Raw genomic sequence first — 20,512 nt, 5'->3', positions numbered from 1 at the left:
GGAGCAATTTAGCACACTGAATTCTCTCAAACCCAATTATCTACTCAATTTGCAGTTTTTTATATTGAAAAATGTGTTTGCTGTGTTTACTTAGTTCTTCAAGGACTTTTTATTGTGCAGTCTGCTGAGACAGTTGAAAAATGTAATCATTGCAACTCCTAGAGAAGTCCTCTGCCACAGTAAAAGTATTGGTGCAGTTACTTGAATTAATTGTTTTTTTTTCAACTCCTGCAGCTCTCATAACGAACCACAAGAATGTTCATGGAGATGTTCCTGTTGTTACAGAATCTTGTAGTGCACACAGGCAAGGCCCATGGACTAAAAGCAACCTGAAATTCACATCTGTTTGCTCACAGAAGGTTCCAGGGCATCGTGGGTCAGAATCCAGTAGCTCATGGAGGACAAAATACTCTTTGGTAAATAAGAAGCCTGGTAATACAGGTGGTGAGGCACCTAATGTTTCTCAAGTTCAGAAAATGCCTGCTGGAGTATGTGAGCAGAATACTATTGGGAAATGTGTGGTGAATGCAACTGTCTCAGAAGGTAGCAACTTAGTTATTAAGTCAGACAGAAAAGTTCAAGCAAATCCTAAAGCTCAGTCTTTGTTGGACCTGAATTCTGAGCTTGCAGTGAAGAACAATAAGCTGTTGGGACTGAAGGAAAAGCTGGATAAAGTGAAAATGGCCAGAAAAATGAATGGAATAGATGGCACAAGGTTCATCCCTTGCAAAGTGTCTACTGTAAAAAGTGCATCAAAGCAAGAAGAGGAAAGAAGGGCACAGAATGTAGGAAAGAAAATACCAACCACAGCAGCAGGAAATGTGGAGGAAACTGTATCTTACAACTGTCGCAATGTGTTGGTTCATTGTTCTGCTAAAACTAAATGCATGGAGTCAAGTACCACTGCAACATCTGAGGCATCAGTGTATAAGCTTCAGAGAACCTATGTGAAGGGCAAGGTTCATTCCATTGCTGATGAGACTGCACAGGGAGAGGGTAAATTCCCTCAAGTCATGGAGTCAAGTGATGGTGTCTGCACAGACCTTGAGGTATCATCAGGAAAGTCGCACAGAGCTGCTGTGATGAATAAAATTGCTGAGTTGGCTGAGCACTGCAAGAATGATTACGTAAAATTAGGAAAAATTCAAAATGCTCTGCACCAAGTGCCATTTAGTACTTCCCCAATTAAAAAATCTAAATATACATGGCAGAAAGGACCAGATCTGAATATAGATTCTACATCACATAGATGCCAGAATGAGACTCTGAAAAGAGCCAAAGAAGCAGTCTCTCCATGTGCTTCTCAGGTTCAAATGATGAGTGTGGTTGATGCCTCTTTAAAATCAAAATCCCCATTGTCACTTAGAGTAGTAAAGAAACAAAAAATCAGCGCTCCTCTCTGTAACCGTGTGGGCAAGGGTAGGAAAGCAAAATATGTTTGGGTTTCTAACACTGCTCAATTAAACCAACCCATGAGGTCCAGTGAGATGACTCGAAAGTCCATTTCACCAAAGCTAGTTAAAAGTACTATAAAACGTGTTATGGGAGGCAATAGCACAACACTCAGTCTAGGTCCAGGAGTTAGACCTGCAGGAAAACATAGAAAGGTCGGGAGCTGTCAGAAAATGGGTGGCTTATCAAGCAAGTACTGTTGGAAAGCATTGGAAGCTGTTTCCCCTTCAAAGTCACTTTACCAGTGGAAATCACAGGACTCTTACAAGGCTAAATCTTCAGGTCATCAGACGAAAACTACATCACTGCAAAAAGCTGAGTTTGCCATTGATGTCCCTAAAAAGATGTTGAACGAATCTGCATCTTCACATTACAATATGAAGAGCACAACAAAGATTATCAAGAGAAATGGAGGAAAGAGGTGAGTCTGTGTTTGGGGCATAAAGCTGCTTCACTGCTGAAATGTGGGGGGTGGGAAGCCATAAAGTGAAATACCTTGAAACATTTTATTGCTTTAGAGGTGTTATGTAAGTGCAAGTTGTTGCAGTTATTCTTTTGAAATAACCAGATAGGTGCAATAAGTTAGGGATTTTTGGTTAGAAATAATGGAGAGGAAAAGAAAAGAGTTGTTTTAGCCAGAAACGCTTTTCAAGAGCTTTAATTTAACCAGCAATTATTCCAGTTCAGCTATTATCTTATTACTGCACAGTGTTTGTTTCTGAAATATTTTGTTGTCCAGGATATATTGTAAGGTTGCTCTGCATGTACATTGAGAGACTTGGTAAAGTTTCATAACAATATAAAATTTAAACTGAAACAGATTAGTTTAAACCTCTTGATTTGGGGATGTTTAATTCAAATTATCTAATTTTTGTTTTCTAAACACTTGATTCTTTCTCTGCATTATTATTTAAGTTGCCATTTCAAATTGTTTTTATCCCAAACAATTGTTTTTAAGTTGATTTATATTATCTGCTGCCTTGGGAATTTGTATTGTTAGCTTAAATGTAATAGATCAATTGGGAAGAAAACACTATTCTGTGCTGAATAAATACATTCACTTACAAAGCATTTCATACTGTATGCCTTAATCTGCCTTCTTGTAAGCCAATTATAGTTGTCTGAACTGCTTTTGGATAAGTTGATATCAATTGTGGTTTTATGTCGAAAAATGTTACTGGGCTTGTTATCCAGAAGGTTGAACTACTAATCCAAGATCATCCATGACAGTTAGAGGTTTGAGTTGCATGTCTTTTTCAAGAAATGTTGCTGTTCATTTTTTGTTTCAGCAAAAGTGGCGGAACCAGAAATCAATTCCTGTCAAGCAGAATTTTTTCTTATTTCAAGATATTACTTTATTCATAACATTTACAGATCATTCCTATGTTGCTGTTACAAGCCATGTCATTCCATTTATGCCAGGATGACATCAGTTTTCCTTTGCATACATTCCTTAATTAAACTCTTGAGGTATTTCTATTCATGCTCCAGCAATGATGGGAGGGCTTTAAACATTAAGGGTCTTTCCCCTTAGAGCCTTTCTGGTGGTTATATCAAGCTGCAGAATGTTCCTCAGCATGCAGTCCTGGACCTTGGAGCCTGCAGCATTTGGTCATAGACATCTCCTTGCAATTGAAGACCAGTGAGTTTTGGGTAGACCAGAAGGCACCTTTCACCAACGTAATTGTCTTTCGGCAGTGGTTAATGTTTGTCTCGGTATGGGAAACTGGAAACTGTCTGTAGAGCACAAAGTCCTGCATTATGCATCTGGGATGAATCTTGACAATGATCATTGTATCTTCTTCTAGACTTATAAGCATACATTCTAGAAGTAGATGACCATGGTTCCATTCCCAGCACAACTGGCATTTACGAGTGGGATGTACGTGAAGGAACTGATGTGGGCATTTTCCTCATCAGCCAAACAAGATCTCGGTGCTTGTTTGAAATTTGTGGTAATAATGCATTCTGCTTGGGGAACCATCCGAAAGTCATCCCTTTTGGCCACGGGGCTATGTGAATGTTCTGTGCATACCATGCCTAATGGACTTGTCCAGAAGGCTATTTTTGACCACACCTCCAGCAGACATGGTGATGACGTAGACTTCATCTGGGAAAGTGTTAACTCAGATTTAACCTTCACTAAGTCTTACATAACATGGACTTGTTATTTATGTTTGGCTGATTTCTGGTGGTCTACTAAATAATGTCACTCTGCTTCTGTGAAGCATGAGGTTCCCCATATTACACTCCATTTGTGTACACTTTCTAATTTTAGAAATAATTGTTGTGGTTGGGGATTATTTTTGTATAGCATTTGGCATTATAAAATTTCCAAGGTGCTTAATAGGAACAACACCAAATAAAGTTGGCACCAAACCACATAGGTACTGCTTCCATTTATTTAGTGCTTATAACACATCAAAAAGGGCCCCTAAATGTTTTCTTCATTTTAGGCACTCTCTTGGAATTAAGGATGATTTGCTCCCAGTCTAGTTCCTTGGGTTCTGAGATGACCCGTGAGGCCATTGTGGAACCAGCAAAGACTGCCACATGCAAGGCAGGAGCTGCTTGATGGGGCTGATGTGTGAGTAGTCTGGGAAGGGGTGTGCCCTTTACACTATTCTGTAAAACTGTTGACAACGGGTCTTAAAATTCTCAGTACCTTCCCAAATGATCCTTCATCTTGAGCCATCATGGGCCAGGGATTCCCATGAATCAGTGAGTACATTGCATTTTTTTTACAGAAACAATTTTGAGAATATCTTGGATTGTTTCCATTGTCCACATGGTAATCTCTTGCTTTAATGGAACTCAAAATAGAATGTGTGTTTCAGTATCTGGTGTCAGGCATGTGAATAACGTGGGCTGTAGATTGGAGCAGACTGAGTGTGATTCAGGCCTCCAGGCTAAGAATGTTTATATGGCAAAGGAGCATGGCATTGATTTGTTTATCCTACCAGTGGATTTGTAGGAATTTGTACACATGACATTTGTGGTTTGAGGTGCCTGCTGCAGGTCATTCCTATTTCAGAAGCATTCAGGAGAATGAGGATCACTGTTACCTGTCATTTCATGAGCTTCGTGCAGGGTTTGAGGTCTTCATCCTTCAACACTTTTTTCCCATTTATAGGCTGATCTGGTACATTGAAGGTGATGGCGAATTTCATCATTGATAATTTGTTTTCACTGAGAGATGGCTGTGAAAAGTGGAAGTGGTCCATGTTTTCCAAGATTTTTTGTGGAACTTTATTATCGGAGGACACTCTTTTACAGTAGAGTCAGGTTGGTAGTGGACTTCCATTTCTTGGATGTAAAGTGTGAGGTCCATTCTCTTGTATCCTTCAATGAATGAGTCAACAGTGACTTGGAGCTCGGCCTCTGTTTACATTAATTTGCAATTTCTGTGATCTGCAACTCGATGGCTGAAGTTGGGGTGTCCTTGGTTGGAGTGAAGGAAATGTAGGATGAAAATTTTCCCACTTGCCTTGTAGATTAGCTTTTCTGGCTGGAAGCTTGTTGGAGATGAGTTGTAGCCTTGTGAGAAAGATTGAGAGGAACTTTGGGGCAATATTTCAGCCTTGCTTGACCTCTGCACTGAGATTGACACCGATGTTGCTTAAGATCATGGTTTTCATGCCATCACATCGAAGATGTAGACTAGTTTCTGACAGCTAAGTTTGAGAAGGATATTTCGCTCTTTCTTGATTAATGGAGTCCAAGGCTTTTATAAAGTTAGTAAAGGTGATGCTGGTTCCTTTATTTTCTTGGAGTTGATGCATGGTGAAGATATTTGTGCCTCAGAACAGAATCTACACTGCTATTCGGGGACCAGCTTCACAACCTGTGGGAGGAGGCATTTCAGGAGAACCCAGATGATGACTTTCCCTCCAGCATACAACGTGAGATCCTGTGTGATTGCAGCAGTTGGTTTTGTCTACCTTCTTCAGGATAGTCACAGTTTGGCTATGTCTGAGGTCTCCTGGTATGTCCTTCTATTACCAGATATGGGAGATGATTTGTTATTTTGTGATTGAAGTTCCTTTCCATGTTGTAGGACCTCTGCAGATATGCTATCTGCTCCCAAGGCCATGTTCTTTATTTTAATTGGCTTATGGCTTTTTTTTGTTGTCTTGTTGGTCAGGGTTTCCAAGGCTTTACCTGATAGTCTAAATCAGAGTCACTGTTGAGAAGTTGTCTTTCCATATGGGGCTGATTGAGTTGGCTATTTGGCCCCTCAAAACTGCTCAGCTGTTTAATAGGACAATGGCAGATCTACCTCAATACCATTTTCCTTCCCTAACCCATATCCCTTGATGACTCAAATATTCAAAAATTTATCAGTCTCAGTTTTCACCATCCTAAATGGCCTACATGTTATTCTGAGACTTTGACCCCTCATTCTAGACTCCTCAGCCGAGGAACTCATCTGTGCATCTACCCTTTTGTGTCTCAATGAGGTTACCTCTTATTCTTCTAAACTCTAAAGAATAGAGGTCTTATTCGGTCAATCTCATATCACAAGAAGCAGTCTGGTAAATCTTCCCTCTATAATTAGTATATCTTCATTTTTAGAAAAAGACACCAAAATTCTGTATGTACTCTAGATGTAATCTTGCTAAGGCCATACAATTGTAGAAAGAGATCTTTACTCTTGTACTCAAACTCTCCAGTATTAAAGGCAAACCTACCATTTAACTATTATCCAACTGTCCATCTGCATATCATCTTTTAGTGATGTATATGAGGACACCCGGGTCTGTCTGTCTGAACATCAGCAATTCCCAATCTTTCATCATTACCTGATGAATTTACCTCTATGATTGGCTCTCAGTGAGCTGGGCCTTGGATGGTCTTGACTGCACTAAAAACAAAAATCTGCATGCAATAGTTATCAGTAAGTTGCTGGATGTCTGCACTCTTTTCATTTACTAAGTAGAATCACAAAGTCATACAGCACAGAAACGGGCCCTTTGGCTCAACTGGTCCCTGCTGACCAAGATTCCATCTAAGCTAGTCCCATGTGCCTGCATTTGGCCCATGTCCCTCTAAACCCTTCCTATTCACGTACCTGTCCAAATGTCTTTTAAATGTTAATGTACCTGCCTCAACTACTTCCTCTGGTTGCTAACTCCATATACAGGCCACCATCTGAGGGGAAGAAGTTGCCTGTTAGGTTCCTATTAAATCTCTCTGTTCACCTTAAACCCACGTCCTCTAGTTCTTGATTTGGTAAATGGTAAATTGGTTTATTATAGTCATATGTACTGAGGTACAGTGGAAAAACTTGTTTTGAATGCCATCGTACAGATGATTTCATCACATCGATGCATTGATGTAGTACAAGGGAAGAACAATAACAGAATGCAGAATAAAGTGTTGCAGTTACAGAGAAGGTGCAGTATGGGCAGACAATAGGTGCAAGGCCAGAATGAGTAGGTTGAGGTTAAGGGTCCATCTTATCATTACTAGGGGACCATTTAAGAGTCTTATAACAGCGGGATAGAAGCTGTCCTTGAGCCTGGTGGTATGTGCTTTCAGGCTTTTGTGTCTTCTACCTGAAGGGAGTGCGGAGAAGAGAGAATGTCTGGGGTGGGTGGGGTATTTGGTTATGTTGGCTGCTTTACCAAGGCATCGAGAAGTGTAGACTGAGTCCATGGATGGCGTGCTGGTATCCATGATATGCTGAGCTGTGTTCGCAGCTCTTTGCAGTTTCTTGTGTTTTTGGGCAGAGCAGTTGCCATACCAAGCTGTGATGCATCTGGATAGGATGCTTTCTATGGTGCATCTATAAAAATTGGTGAGGGTCAAAGGGGACATGCCAAATTTCTTTAGCCGCCCGAGGAAGTAGGTGCTGGTACGCTTTCTTGGCCATGGTGTCTACATGGTTGGATCAGGACAGGCTATTAGTGATGTTCACTCCTGGGAACTGTTGATGAAAAGGTGTGTGCCCTGCCTCCCTTCCTGTGGTCAATGACCAGCTCTTTTATTTTACTGATATTGAGGGAAAGGTTATTGTCATGACGCATGTCACTAGGCTCTCTATCTGCTTCCTGTACCTCGACTTGTCGTAATTTGAGATTCGGCCCTCTATGGTAGTGTCATCTGCAAACTTGTAGATGGAGTTAGAGCAGAATCTGGCCACGCAGTCATGAGTGTATAGTGAGTAGAATAGGGTGCTGAGGATGCAGCTTTGGAGGGTACCAGTGCTGAGCATAATTGTGGCAGATTTTGCCTTGTGGTGAATTTTGCCATAATTCTGCCTATCCTTACTGACTGCGGTCTGTTGGTCAGGAAGTCAAGGATCCAAGGAGGTGTTGAGTCCGAGGTCGAGGAGTTCAGAGGTGAATTTGCTTTGAAGGCAAAGCTGTAGTCAATAAACGATATTCTAACGTAAGTGTCTTTACTGCCCAGATGTTCCAGAGGTGAGCTTAGGGACAAGGAGATGGCGTCTGCTGTGGACTTCTTTCGGCAGTAGGTGAATTGCAGTGGGTCAGGGTTGTCTAGGAGGCTGGAGTTGATGTGTGCCGTGACCAGCCTCTCATCTGGGATGACGGTCCCCAACCCTGGGGTAAAGACTGTGTGCATTTACCCTCTCTATGCCCATCATGCTTTTATACAACTCCATAAGATCACCTCTCATTCTCCTATGATCCAATGAATAGAGTCTCAGCCTGCTCAACCTCTCTCCATAACTCATTCCCTCGAGTTCTGCCAACATCCTCGTAAATCTCCTCTGCACCCTTTCCGCCTTAATAGTGTTTTTACTGTAGCAGGGTGACCAAAACTGATGTTCTTTGGGTCATGAATTTTCTGTTAGACCTTGGCTACAGGTTTCTGTGGAGCTATTTTCTCTGTTGGTTGGGGATTGTCAGGTTGTCTGCAAGGTTTTGTATGAATAAAGCTTTCAGATCTTGTAGCAACATTTCCATTTCCACTCCTATTTTGAGACCTGGAAATTGCAGATAATGAGGTGCATTAGGCAGCATTTAGTCCAGTAGTCATCAGTATCTTTCTTGGCAGTGGCAATGTAGATGTCATTCCAGTGGATAAGAACATAAGCCAATTGGTGCCAGTTGTTCAGAGGTGTCCCAGTAAGGTCTTGTATTTGTTTCTCTGACCAAGTAAGATGTTGGTTATAATAAGATTGTGTTCCAAGCATATTAGCACAAGTAGGATTCTGTTGGAGTTGGCTTTCTCTGCTCACTCCTTACAAATCATACTTTTTCAGATAATTCCATCATTTCTGACTGACATTGAGGTCGTCCTGGAGGGTCAGTTTATTTCCCTCTGGATGATGAACCTGGGTTTGTTTGCTTTTATTTTGAAGATCAGGGTAAAAATTCTCTGCCTCATCTGCAGCTTTCAGGGTTTGTGTGTATGCACTGATGACTGTAGTATTCTAGTTCTGCGTTAGTTAGCTGGTGTGTCATAACATTCACGTCACTTATCCCACGAAGTTTGAGACAATAGATGAGTTCATTCCTGACAGTAAAACCCCCCCTTTAAGATGACATTCCTCTTCAGGTAACCGTACCCCTCTTTAGTCTTTTGGCTACTTATGGAATTCTGGCTATAATTTCCCATCCTCCTTCCCTCATGGGACTGCACCCAAACTGCAGATGAAATATGTCCACTTTAAAGGCTAATTAAAATTTGCCCTTCTCCAAGAGACTGTCTATAACTTGGCATGCCTAGTGCTCTTTTCCCTATAGCTATTCTAAAGATTATCATATTGTGATGAACATTTCCTAGATGTTCTTCCACTGAAAGTGGACTACTTGGCCTGGGCTCAGTTCTCAGAACCAACTCGAACAGTGCCATCTTCGTTGTTGGTCCAGAAACTCACTAATCAAGAAAGTTATCCTGAATAGAAACTCCTGCCTCCTTGCCCTTTATTATTACCATCCTGGTTCATATTTGGATGGTTGAAGTTCCCCATTATCAGTATACTATGGCTTTTGCACATCTCTGCAATTTTATTGTAAATTTGGTTCTCCATATCCTTTCTGGTAGCTGATGGCCTATCCCAGTGGTGTAATCACACCTCTACTGTTACTTAATTCTCAGATTCTGTTTAGCAGGCTTGGGAGGAATACCTATATTTAGACCTTTTTAGTTCCCCAAACTTTTCAACATTGGCATTTTCTTTTTATTTTGGTGTGTTAAAGTTAATTGGTCTGAACTTTATTGTTGTGATTTGTCAGCAATTCCATTATTATATCGTCTTTCAGAAGGATGAAGGGGGATCTTATTGAAACCTACTGAATACTGGATAGAGTGGATGTGGGAAGGGTGTTTCCATTAGCAGGAGAGTCTAGGATCCAAGGGCATGGCCTCAGAATACAAGGACTTCCCTTTAAGAACTGAGATGAGAAAAATTTGAAGGCAGAGCTGTGGTGGATGTTATCTATGTGGATAGACAATTGTCTATATAAATTATATTGTGATATATGTGTGACCTGGATGAAAATGTAAATAGGTGGGTTAGTAAGTTTGCAGATGATACAAAGATTGGTGGTGTTGCAGATAGCATAGAAGACTGCCAAAGGATACAGTGGGATATAGATCAGTTGTAGATATGGGCGGAAAAGTGGCAGATGGAATTTAACCCAGCCAAATGTGAAGTGTTGTTTATTGGGAGATCAAATATAAAGAGACAGTACACTGTTAATGGCAAGACCCTTAACAGTGTTGATGTGCAGAGGGATCTTGGGGTCCAAGTCCATAGCTCCCTGAAAGTGGCTATTTATGGACACAGATTGATAGGATGGTAAAGAAGGTGTATGGCATGCTTGCCTTTACTAATCAAGGCAATGAGTTCAAGAGTCGGGGAATTATGTTGCAGCTTTAGAACACTCTAGTTAGGCCGCATGTGGAGTATTGCATTCAATTCTGGTCGCCCGATTATAGGAAGGATGTGGAGGCTTTGGAGAGGATGCAGAAGAGGTTTACTAGGATGCTGCCTGGATTACAGGCCATGTGCAATGAGAAGAGGTTGGACAAACTTGGGTTGTTTTCTCTGGAGCGGTGGAGGCTGAGGGGAGATTTAATAGAGGTTTATAAGATTGAGAGGCATAGTTTTTTTTCAGGGTCGAAATGCCTCATAGTAGGGGGCATGAATTTAAGGTGAAGGGGGTCATTTCAAAGGAGATGTGCGGCGCAATTTTTTTTATGCAGGGAGTGATGGGTGCCTGAAATATACTGCCAGGGATAGTAGCGGAGGCAAATACAGTAGAGGTGTTTAAGAGGCTCTTGGGCTCATGGATGTGCAGAGAATAGAGGGATATAGACATTATGTAGGCAGAAAGGATTAGTTTAGTTAGGCATTTAATTACTAGTTTAATTAGTTTGGCACAACATCGTGGGCCAAAGGGCCTGTTCCTGTGCTGTACTGCTCGATGAATTTATCCAGCCAAAGGGTTGTGAATCTATGGAATTCATTTCCACAGAGTGCTATGGAGGCCAAGTGATTGGGTGTAGTTAAGGCAGAGATTGACAGGTTGATTGATAAGGAAGTTAGGGGTTATGGGGTGAAGGCGGGAGAATGGGGTTCAGAAAAAAATCAGCCATGATTGAATGGTGGAGTACACCCGATGGGCTGAATGGCCTAATTTTGCTCCTATGTCTTGGTCTTGTTTGACCAGCTTCATAATACAAGGCTTTTAAGATAAACCTTGGTCTTCAAGTAATTCATATGTTTCTAGATTTTTGAAAGCTTTGGTTGTTCATTAACTAACTTATCAAGGAGGCCAATAATGTTAGCTGATTGTGTTCCATCACACAAAACAGAATTTTGGGGAAATGGAGGGATCAAATATGTTGCAATCTAAGGATTAACTACTTTCTCCATCAAAACAAAGCTATTACATAAAAACGTCGTCTTGTGATGGCACTATTTTTTTTCTCATTATCTGTTTGAATGGATGAATTTCACTTGCTTCCAGTTTAAGTACTTAGTTGGTTGAGGAATTGTATTGAAGAAATAGTAAGAGATTTTCCATTTAAATCCTGTACTAATAAGCTTGAAAAGCCAAGATTTACTTTAATGGACGAGAATTCTTCCTTTTCTCCCATTCTCCTCCAACAAACAAGCACATTGCACCCACTGTACGGTGTTAAATAAATCACTATGTACAAACGATGTCTATGAGATGCATCTCAGTATCCTCCTGAAACCCCCAGGGTCACAGAAATTACCACTAAATTCAAATACAGAAATAATAAATCCAGGCAAACGACCTGGCATGAACCTAGGCACTGAATTTGGACACAAGAAATTCACTCCTAGCCCAGTCAACCATGCAAGGTCCTGCTCACAAACTCTCGAAGACTGGTGTCTAAAGAGTGAGATCTAGCCAGTGGATTAGTCAAGCGAAAACCTAACCTTGTTGCAGTCATAAAATAATTCCTTACAGACAAAGTACTGTACTCCTTCAACACAATCCCTGCTTGTGTCCTGTTCAGGTGGCAGGACAGCGATGTAAGACAGGAGGGAGTAGGTCTTTGAGCCCTGGATGTCAACTCCAGACCCTATGAAGTCTTGTGATGTCAGATCCTGTGTGGGTAAGGAAATGTCCTGACTACCACCTACAATCCTTCCTCTGATGAATCAGTGCTTCTCTATGTTGAAAAACAGCTGAAAGAGGCACTGAAAGATGTACGGACACAAAACGTACTCTGAGGGGGAGCCTTCAACATCCACCACTGAGTGGCTTGGCAGCTGATTGTCACAGGATTTGGCCAGCTAATGTTTTTCAGCTCTGGTTTGAGGCAGGTAGTGAGTAAATCAGCAGGAGTGATAAACCTTGATCTGGTTCTTGCCAATGTATCTATGGCAGTTGCATCTGTCGATAACAGCATTGGTAGAAGTGACGATCACACTTCTTGTGGAGAAAATACCCCTGTATTTGCACTGGGGTCACCTTTCATCGTGTTGTTTGGCAGTACAATAGTGCTAAATAAGATGGTCAGGTAAGACCTGGGAACTTAAAACTGAGTACCCTTGAGGCACTACAGACCATAAGCAGCAGCAGAAATGTACAGCACCACACCCTGTAGTCCCTTGCGCTGGCAATATCCTTCACTCCATTATTGTCAAGATAGGGGATTATCCCTGGTTCATTGAAGTGTGCAGAAAGACATTCTGGTAGTATCAGTAAACATCTCAAAAAGATTCAGGTGCCAGCTAAGTAAAGCGACAAGGACTACTTGCATAGCAATCTCAGAAACAGCAGGTCATGTCAAAGCTCTGCAGTTCTGCCATATCTACTTGTGAATCATAGTGGATAATTAAACAGCTGATGAGAGGAGAGCAGAGCACAGAATTATTTTGCTGAAGACAAGGCTGAAGCATTTGTGACTACCTTCACCAAAGTGCCAAATAGCTGAGTCATCTCTGCTTCCTGAGCATCATACAAGCCAGTCTTCAGCATATTTCACTGACTTTATGTGATATTAAGAATGGCTGAGAGCACTGGATACTGCAAAAGCTTTGGGACCAAACATTGTCCCAGCTGTAGTAATGAAGACCTGTGCTCTAGAACTAGCTATGTCTCCAGCTAAGCAGCGTCAATGTACTTACACTGGCGTGTACCTGACGATGTGGGAAATCGTCTGGGTATAATCCTGTTTACAAAAAGGAGGGCAAATCCAGTCCAGCTAATTACTGCTCTAACAGTCTACTCTTAGCCATCAGCAAGGTGATGGAAGGTGTTATCAGCATGCAGTCAGGTGGCACTTACTCAGGATTAACCTGTTCAACGATCAGTTTAGGTTTTACCAGGACCACTTAGTTTCAGACCGATCACAGTCTTCATTCAAACATGAACCAAAGAGCTGAGGAGATGTGCTTTAACCTTAAGACCTTTGATTGAGTATGGCATCAAACAGCCCTGGTAAAAATGTTCAATGAGCATCAAGGTAAAAATCCTCTGGTGGTCATGCCTCTCACAGAGGAAGATGGTGTTGTTGTCAGAGGTCAATCATCCACTGCAGGGATTCCTCAGGATAGTGTCTGAAGCCCAACTACTTTCAGCTGTTTCATAAATGACTATGCTTCCACCGTGAGTAAGGATGTTTGCTGATTGCATAATATTCAAATTCCATTCACAGCTCTTCACCAAACGAAGCAACCCCATGCCTGAGCTAGAGAGTATTCAGGCCTGAGCTGATAAGTGGCAACTAGCATTCATGTCAGAAAAGTCCCAGATAATGACAGTGTCCAAAAAGAGAGAGTCTAACCACTACCCTCTGACATTCACTTCCAATACCATCACCAAGAACCTGAACATCAACATCCTGGGGATCACTATTGACCAGAAACTCAACTGTTCCAGCCACATAAAAACTGGCTACATGCAGGTACAGGCTGGTTATCCTGTCGTGAACATCTTGCACACTAAGAATTTGAAAGGGCAGCAAGTGTGTGGTTTCCCTCCAAGTCGCATATCATATTTTTTTGAAAATATATTGCTGGCAACCCCCCCCCACTTCATCATTGAGCTTCACTTCTGGAACTACATCCCTTGTACTGTGGGAGTACAGGTAGAAGCTCTCTAGTCTGGCACTCTTGGGACCTGGCTGGTGCCACAGAAATTGTCCTTATTATCTTCCTCTGAGCAGGAGAGCTGTTCCTTTTAAGTATAGGTACTCCTGGGGTCATGTAAGGGTTCCAAGAACGGTCCATAACCAGAAGTTTCCTTAAGTCATAAGTGCTGTCAGCTGAGAGCACTTTTGACTGAGATTGTAAAAGTTGCGTTGGTAGCTTAATTAGCTACAGATTAGTACAGGTATTAATCAATTTTAGATTTTGGTTAGAATTAGTTAATTAGTTTAGATCTGTACTACAGATTCAGAACATGACCATGGGAGTTGCTAGACTACAGAAAGCTGGGCTTGAGAATTTCAGCCAGAAGGACTACAGCAGTATATGAAGACAGCTGATAGTACCTTCGTAATATGGGCGATAAATGCTGACCTTGCAAGCAACACCCAGATCTTGAAAAATGGAAAAAAAATATCAGAGCCTATAATGTGAGAAAGTGAGACTTAGCTGTTCTGGACAGTTCCACCATTTAATAACATCATAGCTAATCTGATTGTAACCTGTGGGAACCTTTCACCTCCCTACTTATCACACAACTGTTCACCTTTGTCTTAAAACTATTCAGACTCTCTTCCTCAGACGGGAGTGGAAGTAGAGTTCGAAATGGGACCGACATAAAAATAAGGTGTCACCCGTTTAAGATAAAGGAGACCTAATTCTTTTTCCTCTAAAAGAATTAGACCTCCTTTATCTTAAATGGGTGACACCTTATTTTTAAACATTGACTTTAAGTTTGCAATTCTCCCAAAAGAAGAAACATCCTGTACATCTACCACGTGAAAAGCCCTCCCACTCTCTTAAACTGCAGCAGGTACAATCCTAGCCTTTCAAAACTTTCCTTGTTAGACAACCTGCACATTTTGGCTATCAGTCTAGTAAACCTTTGCTGAACTGCTTCCAATGCATTAATGTCCTTCCTTAAATAAGAGCAATACTGCATACAGTATGCCAAATGTGGTCTCACGATGCCCTGTACATCTTGAGCATAACCTCTCTATTTTTGTCTTTGGTCCTCCTTGTAACAAACGATAACTTTCTGCTGGCTTTCCTAATTACTTGCTGCACACATGTCTTGCAAATCATACACTTTGACACCCAGGCTTATCTACATTTCAGAGCTGTGCAGTCTCTCACCATTTGGCTAATATCCTTTTTCTTGCCAAAATGGTCAGTTTCCCATTTTTCCCACATTATATTCCATTTGTCATGCTCACTCATTTGGCCATTCCACCATTTAGAATACAATTTGAAGGTGCATTGTAAGTACATTGTACACTTCTCTGCTTGTGCACTTCAACAGGACAAAGAGTTCTTCCTGACTGGCATCCCATCTACCTTGTACGTTCATTTCTTCACAAGTTATATACAATGTATGTAAAATGCATTGCACCAACTTCTTCAACTGTATCTCATAAACCTGCATCCTAGAAGGACCAAAGCAGCAGTGTATAAAAATGCCATCAGCAGTAAAATTTCCTCAAGTCAAACACATTTCTGGCCTGGAAACAGTGCTGCTTCATCATAACTTGAGTTTAAACCTGGAATTACTTGCCTTACAATAATGTGATAAAGACTTCCACAAAGGTCATAGGAATTTAAAATGGGACTTGACCTCAATCTTCTGAAAAGCACATAGTGAATGCCCATTTAATGCTGATCTTTCCAGTGATTCCACTTCTAAGAGAAAATGTTAAAAAAAGGGTATTTTGCAATGATGATTGTTTATTATATAGAAATGCAGGTTATTGCCACTAGAGGATAGTAATGAGTTATTGAAGCACCAATAGTCCCACTGCTGCAGGATTCTTGACTACAGAGATAGAAACTACAGGAGCAGTGCATAACTTTCTAATGTGACAAGGGTAGTTTGACAACCTGGCAGCCACCCTCAAGAATGTGCAGGTCCTGAACTTCTTGAGAGATCCTGGGTACGATCATTCTACCTGTTGTGTTGATGAACAACTCTGTTCAGCAGGTGCTCAGTGTTCTGAAACTTTATCCTGTTCCACTTGATGCAGGTTCAGCAAGTTCATTTATTTTGAAGCAGATGGGAAAGTTTCAAGCAATTTGTTTTTGAAATGTATTGTATTAATTTAAATGTTAATATTTAATTTTTTAATAATTGAAATATATTTTAAACCTTCTGAATACTTTTTCAATGCTTGTGAATGTCAAAGAGACTAATGGACATTCAAAGCCCTATGGCAGTCTTGACAGGTGGTAAGTAAGTGGACAAGGTTTAAGTAGGTGTGAAAGCAGTTCTAGGGGTCATTTGCCATTTTCAGTGCGAAGGCTAGCACTGATCCACAAGTTGTAGGTCCAGGAGTGACGAGCACAGATGACTAGCTGGACAGAAACATTCTGCAGTTTGGTAGTGGGCCATTGTTTGTGGGCCATCTACAAGGTTTGAATTTTCTCAAAGATTGCCAATGAATTAGGCAACTCAATTGTTGTTTAATCATATAAAAGAAACTAATAGAACCCTAGATATTCCCAGAAATTCATGGTGCAGCAGGAGGACTTTCAGCTCATCATGTTCATGTCATGCTGCCCATGCTGCAGTACTGTGGCTGTTAATTAAATAATTATGGAAATCAAGATGTAGAATCAGTTTGGGTGGAGCTAAGAAATCTCTTTTATTATAAAATGAAAACCTATTGGAGAAATTAATCTAAATGATGGCCTTTTAATCCCCAGGACTTGATGACCTACATCCTTAGGTTTTGAAAGAGGTGGCATTTGGAAAAGTAGATGCACTGGTTGTCGTCTTCCAAAATTCCATAGGTTCTAGAATGGTTCAGAGATTGGAAGGTAGCAAATGTAGTCCTTAAGGGGGGAAAAAGAGAGAAACACAACAGAACTATTCACACTTATTTTCTTTACAATACAAAAGGAGGCCCTATTGCCTATCGAGTCCAGAGCAGTCTCATCAGTCCCATGCCCTCTGTTATTTCCTTGCAACTTACTTTCTCTCAAATGTTTATTAACTCCCTTAATTCTCCCTCTACCTGTCCATACTAGGGGTAATTTACAGCAGCTAACTAACTTACCAAAGGTTGGGATGTGGGAGGGAACTGGAACACCCAGATGAAATCCATGCAAAGTCCACACAGAGAACACCAGCTGCTAGGATCAAACCCTGCTCACTGGAGCTGTGTGACAGCTGTACTGCTTGCTTTGCCACTGTTATCCTGTAGGCCAGTTTGCTTGACATCAACTGTAAGGAAAAATGCTGGAACCCATTACTAACGGTAACAGGCCCAGCATTAGTTTATGAAAGGGAAATAACGTTTGACAAATTCATTTTTGTTTTGAGGTTTAAACTGGCAAAATAGATAAGGACATGGCGGTGGTTGTGGTGTATTTAAGCTTTCAGGTTTTCAGCAAGGTACTATGAGATAATTGAACAAAATTGGAGTTCTTAGCATTGGAGATATGGATTGAGGATTGATTAACAGTAGGAAACAGTAGCAATAAACTGGTCATTTTCAGGTTGGGAGGTGAGTACCAGTGAAATACCATAGGAATTGTGCTGGGGCTCCATCCCTTCACAATCTGTTTTTGTGATGAACATATAGACGGCTGAGTGAATAGGTGAGGACGTGGCAGATGAAATATAATGTGGAACAATGTAGGATCATCCACCTTGGTAGAAAAATAGAAAGGTGCATATTTTTCCAGTAGTGATAGGTTGAAAGTATTGGTTCCAGGGAGACCTGGGTATCCTTGTTAACAAATCACTGACAGTTAATGTACAGGTACAGCAGGCATTAAGGAGGGGAAACAGTATGTTGGCCTTAATTAAGACAAGATTTGAGTGGAAGAGATTTCTTGCTCCAATTATTTAAGACCCTGTTAAGTCCGCATGTCGTATAGAATAAAACTCCAATAATCTGCTTTCTGACTGTTGGGAAATCCTGTTGATTTGGCATTAGACCCTAATATAATGTTTACCATGTTCCCTTTCAACTTACTGAGCCTCCAGCACCTCAGCTCCCTTTTAACTTGCCAAGCTCCTGATTCCTAAGCTACTTCTAAACTTGCTAGGTTCACTGGGAAATTGATTATAATGCTGTATGACATTTAGAGTTATAGAATTGTCCAGCAAGGAAATAGGAGCTTTGGCCCAAAAGGTTCATGCCAACCAAGTTGCTTACCTGAGCTGGTCCTGTTTGCCTGCATTTGGCCCATATCCCACAACCTTTCCTATGCATGTTTTTTAAATGTTGTAATTGTATCCATCTCTATCACTTCCTCTAGCAGCTTGTTCCATATACCCATCACCCTCTGGGGGAAAAACTTTCTCCTCAGGTAACATTTATATCTTTCCCCTCACATCTTAAACCCATACCCTCTAGTTTTAGTCTCCCTTACCCTGGGAAAAAGACTGTGACCATTCACTGTATCTATGCCCCTCATGATTTCATACATCACAAAAAGGTCACCCCTCAGCCTCCTTCACTCCAGGGAAAACAGCCCCAGCTTATCAAGTCCCTCCTTATAACTCAAGCCCTCCAGTCCCTGGAAGCTCCTTGTGAATCTTTTCTGCACCCTCGAGCTTAATCACATCCTTCCTATAGTATGATGACCAGAACTGCACACCAGAACTCCAAATACAGTCTCTCACCAATGTCTTGGCCAAGCAACATGATGACCCAATTCTTGTACTCAATGCCCTGACTGATGAAGGCAGGCATAGCAAATGCCGTCTTCACCACCCTGTCTACCTGTGTCGTCACTTTCAGGGAAGCATGTGCTTGTACCCCATGTACTTGGTCATTGAACTATGTACTTTTACAGCACTCTCCAGAGCCCTGCCATTTACTGTGCAAGTCCTGGCCTGCTTTAACTTCCTAAATTCCAACACTTCACACTTGTCCGAGTTAAATTCCATTCGCCATTCCTTGGCCCACTTTCCCAGTTGATCTAGATCCTTTTGTGATCCAAGATAACCTTCACCATCCATTATACCACCAATCCTGGTGTCATCTGCAAACTTATTAACCATCACCTACATTCTCATCCAAAAACCCTGCATGGATCCCTGCAGCACACCACTAGTCACAGGCCTCCAAACTCAAAAACAAACCTCCAGTACCACCCTCTAACTTCTACCACCAAGGCAATTTTGTATCTAGTTGGCTAGCTCACACCGGATCCCATGTGATATAACCTTGCGGACCAGCCTACCATGCGAGACCTTGTAAAAGGCCTTGCTATAGACCATATAGGTAACATCTGCCACCCTGCCCTCATCAATCCTCTTGGTCATTTTTTCAAAAAACTTAATCAAGTTTGTGAAACACCATTTCCCACGCACAAGGCCATGCTGACTATCCCTAATCATTCCTTGCCTTTCCAAATGCAAGTAGATCCTTTCTCTTGGAATCTCCTCTAGTAACTTTCCCACCACTGATATTGGGCTCACTGGCCTCTTGTTCCCTAGCTTGTCCTTGCAACCCTTCTTAAAGACCCTTCAGTCTTGTGATACCTCACCCGCAGCTAACAATGGTACACATATCTCTGCCAAGGCCCCAGCGATTTATCCATGGCTTCCCACAATGCCCTGATGCACTTGGCCAGGCTCTGGGGATTTGTCCACTTTTATGCACTTCAAAACTGCTAGAACCACCTCTTTTGTAATGTGGATATGTTTCAAGACATCACCACTCTCTTCCCTGAATTCCATGACCTTGTCCCCAGTAAATACAGACAAGAACTATTAATTTAAGATCTCGCCCATCTCCTATGGCTTCACACAGACAACCACACTGATCCTGGAGGACCTATTTTCTCCCTAGTTACCATCTTGCTCTTAATGTACCTCTAATCTCTTTGGATGCTCCTTTACCTTATCTGCCAAAGCTATCTTACCCTCTTTTTGACCTCCTGATTCCCTTGACCCACAGCAATTTGCTACCGCAGAAACAGGTCCATGGCTGACACCATCTCTGGAATATCTGAGCAGTAAAGATCCCTACGTTAGACTATTGTTTATTGACTACAGCTCCGCCTTCAATACTATAATTCCAAGTAAACTCACTCCAAACTCCTAGACCTGGGATTCAACACCTCCCATTGCAACTGGATCCTTGACTTCCTGACCAACAGACCGCAATCAGTAAGGATAGGCAGCAACATGTCCCCGTGATAGATCCTAGTGACATGGTGTCATGACAACAACCTTTCCCTCAATGTTAGCAAAACAAAAGAGCTCATCTTTGACTTCAGGAAGGGGGATGGCGCACATGCTCTTGTTTACATCAACGGTGCTAAGGTCGAGAGGGTTGAGAGCTTCAAGTTCCTTGGAGTGAACATCACCAATAGCCTGTCCTGGTCCAACCACGTAAACGCCATGGCTAAGAAAGTTCATCAGCGCCTCTATTTCTTCAGGAAGCTAAAGAAATTTGGCATGTCCCCTTTTACCCAATTTTTATTGATGCACCATAGAAG

General features: G+C 41.6%; 1 protein-coding gene across 2 annotated transcripts in view; it reads left to right on the top strand.

The window, feature by feature from the left end:
• Nucleotides 1-20,512, top strand: part of zc3h3 (zinc finger CCCH-type containing 3) — a 205,114-nt gene that overhangs the window by 2,785 nt on the left and 181,817 nt on the right. For both annotated transcript variants that reach the window (XM_052023588.1, XM_052023589.1), the window contains exon 2: nucleotides 235-1,873. In XM_052023588.1, the coding sequence (XP_051879548.1) occupies nucleotides 235-1,873 (1,639 nt within the window). The remainder of the gene's footprint in view (nucleotides 1-234; nucleotides 1,874-20,512) is intronic.

Source organism: Pristis pectinata, chromosome 9, assembly GCF_009764475.1.
Source record: "Pristis pectinata isolate sPriPec2 chromosome 9, sPriPec2.1.pri, whole genome shotgun sequence".
Taxonomy (NCBI): domain Eukaryota; kingdom Metazoa; phylum Chordata; class Chondrichthyes; order Rhinopristiformes; family Pristidae; genus Pristis; species Pristis pectinata.
The sequence above is the reverse complement of the archived record's forward strand: the minus strand, read 5'-3'. Positions and strand labels throughout refer to the sequence as shown.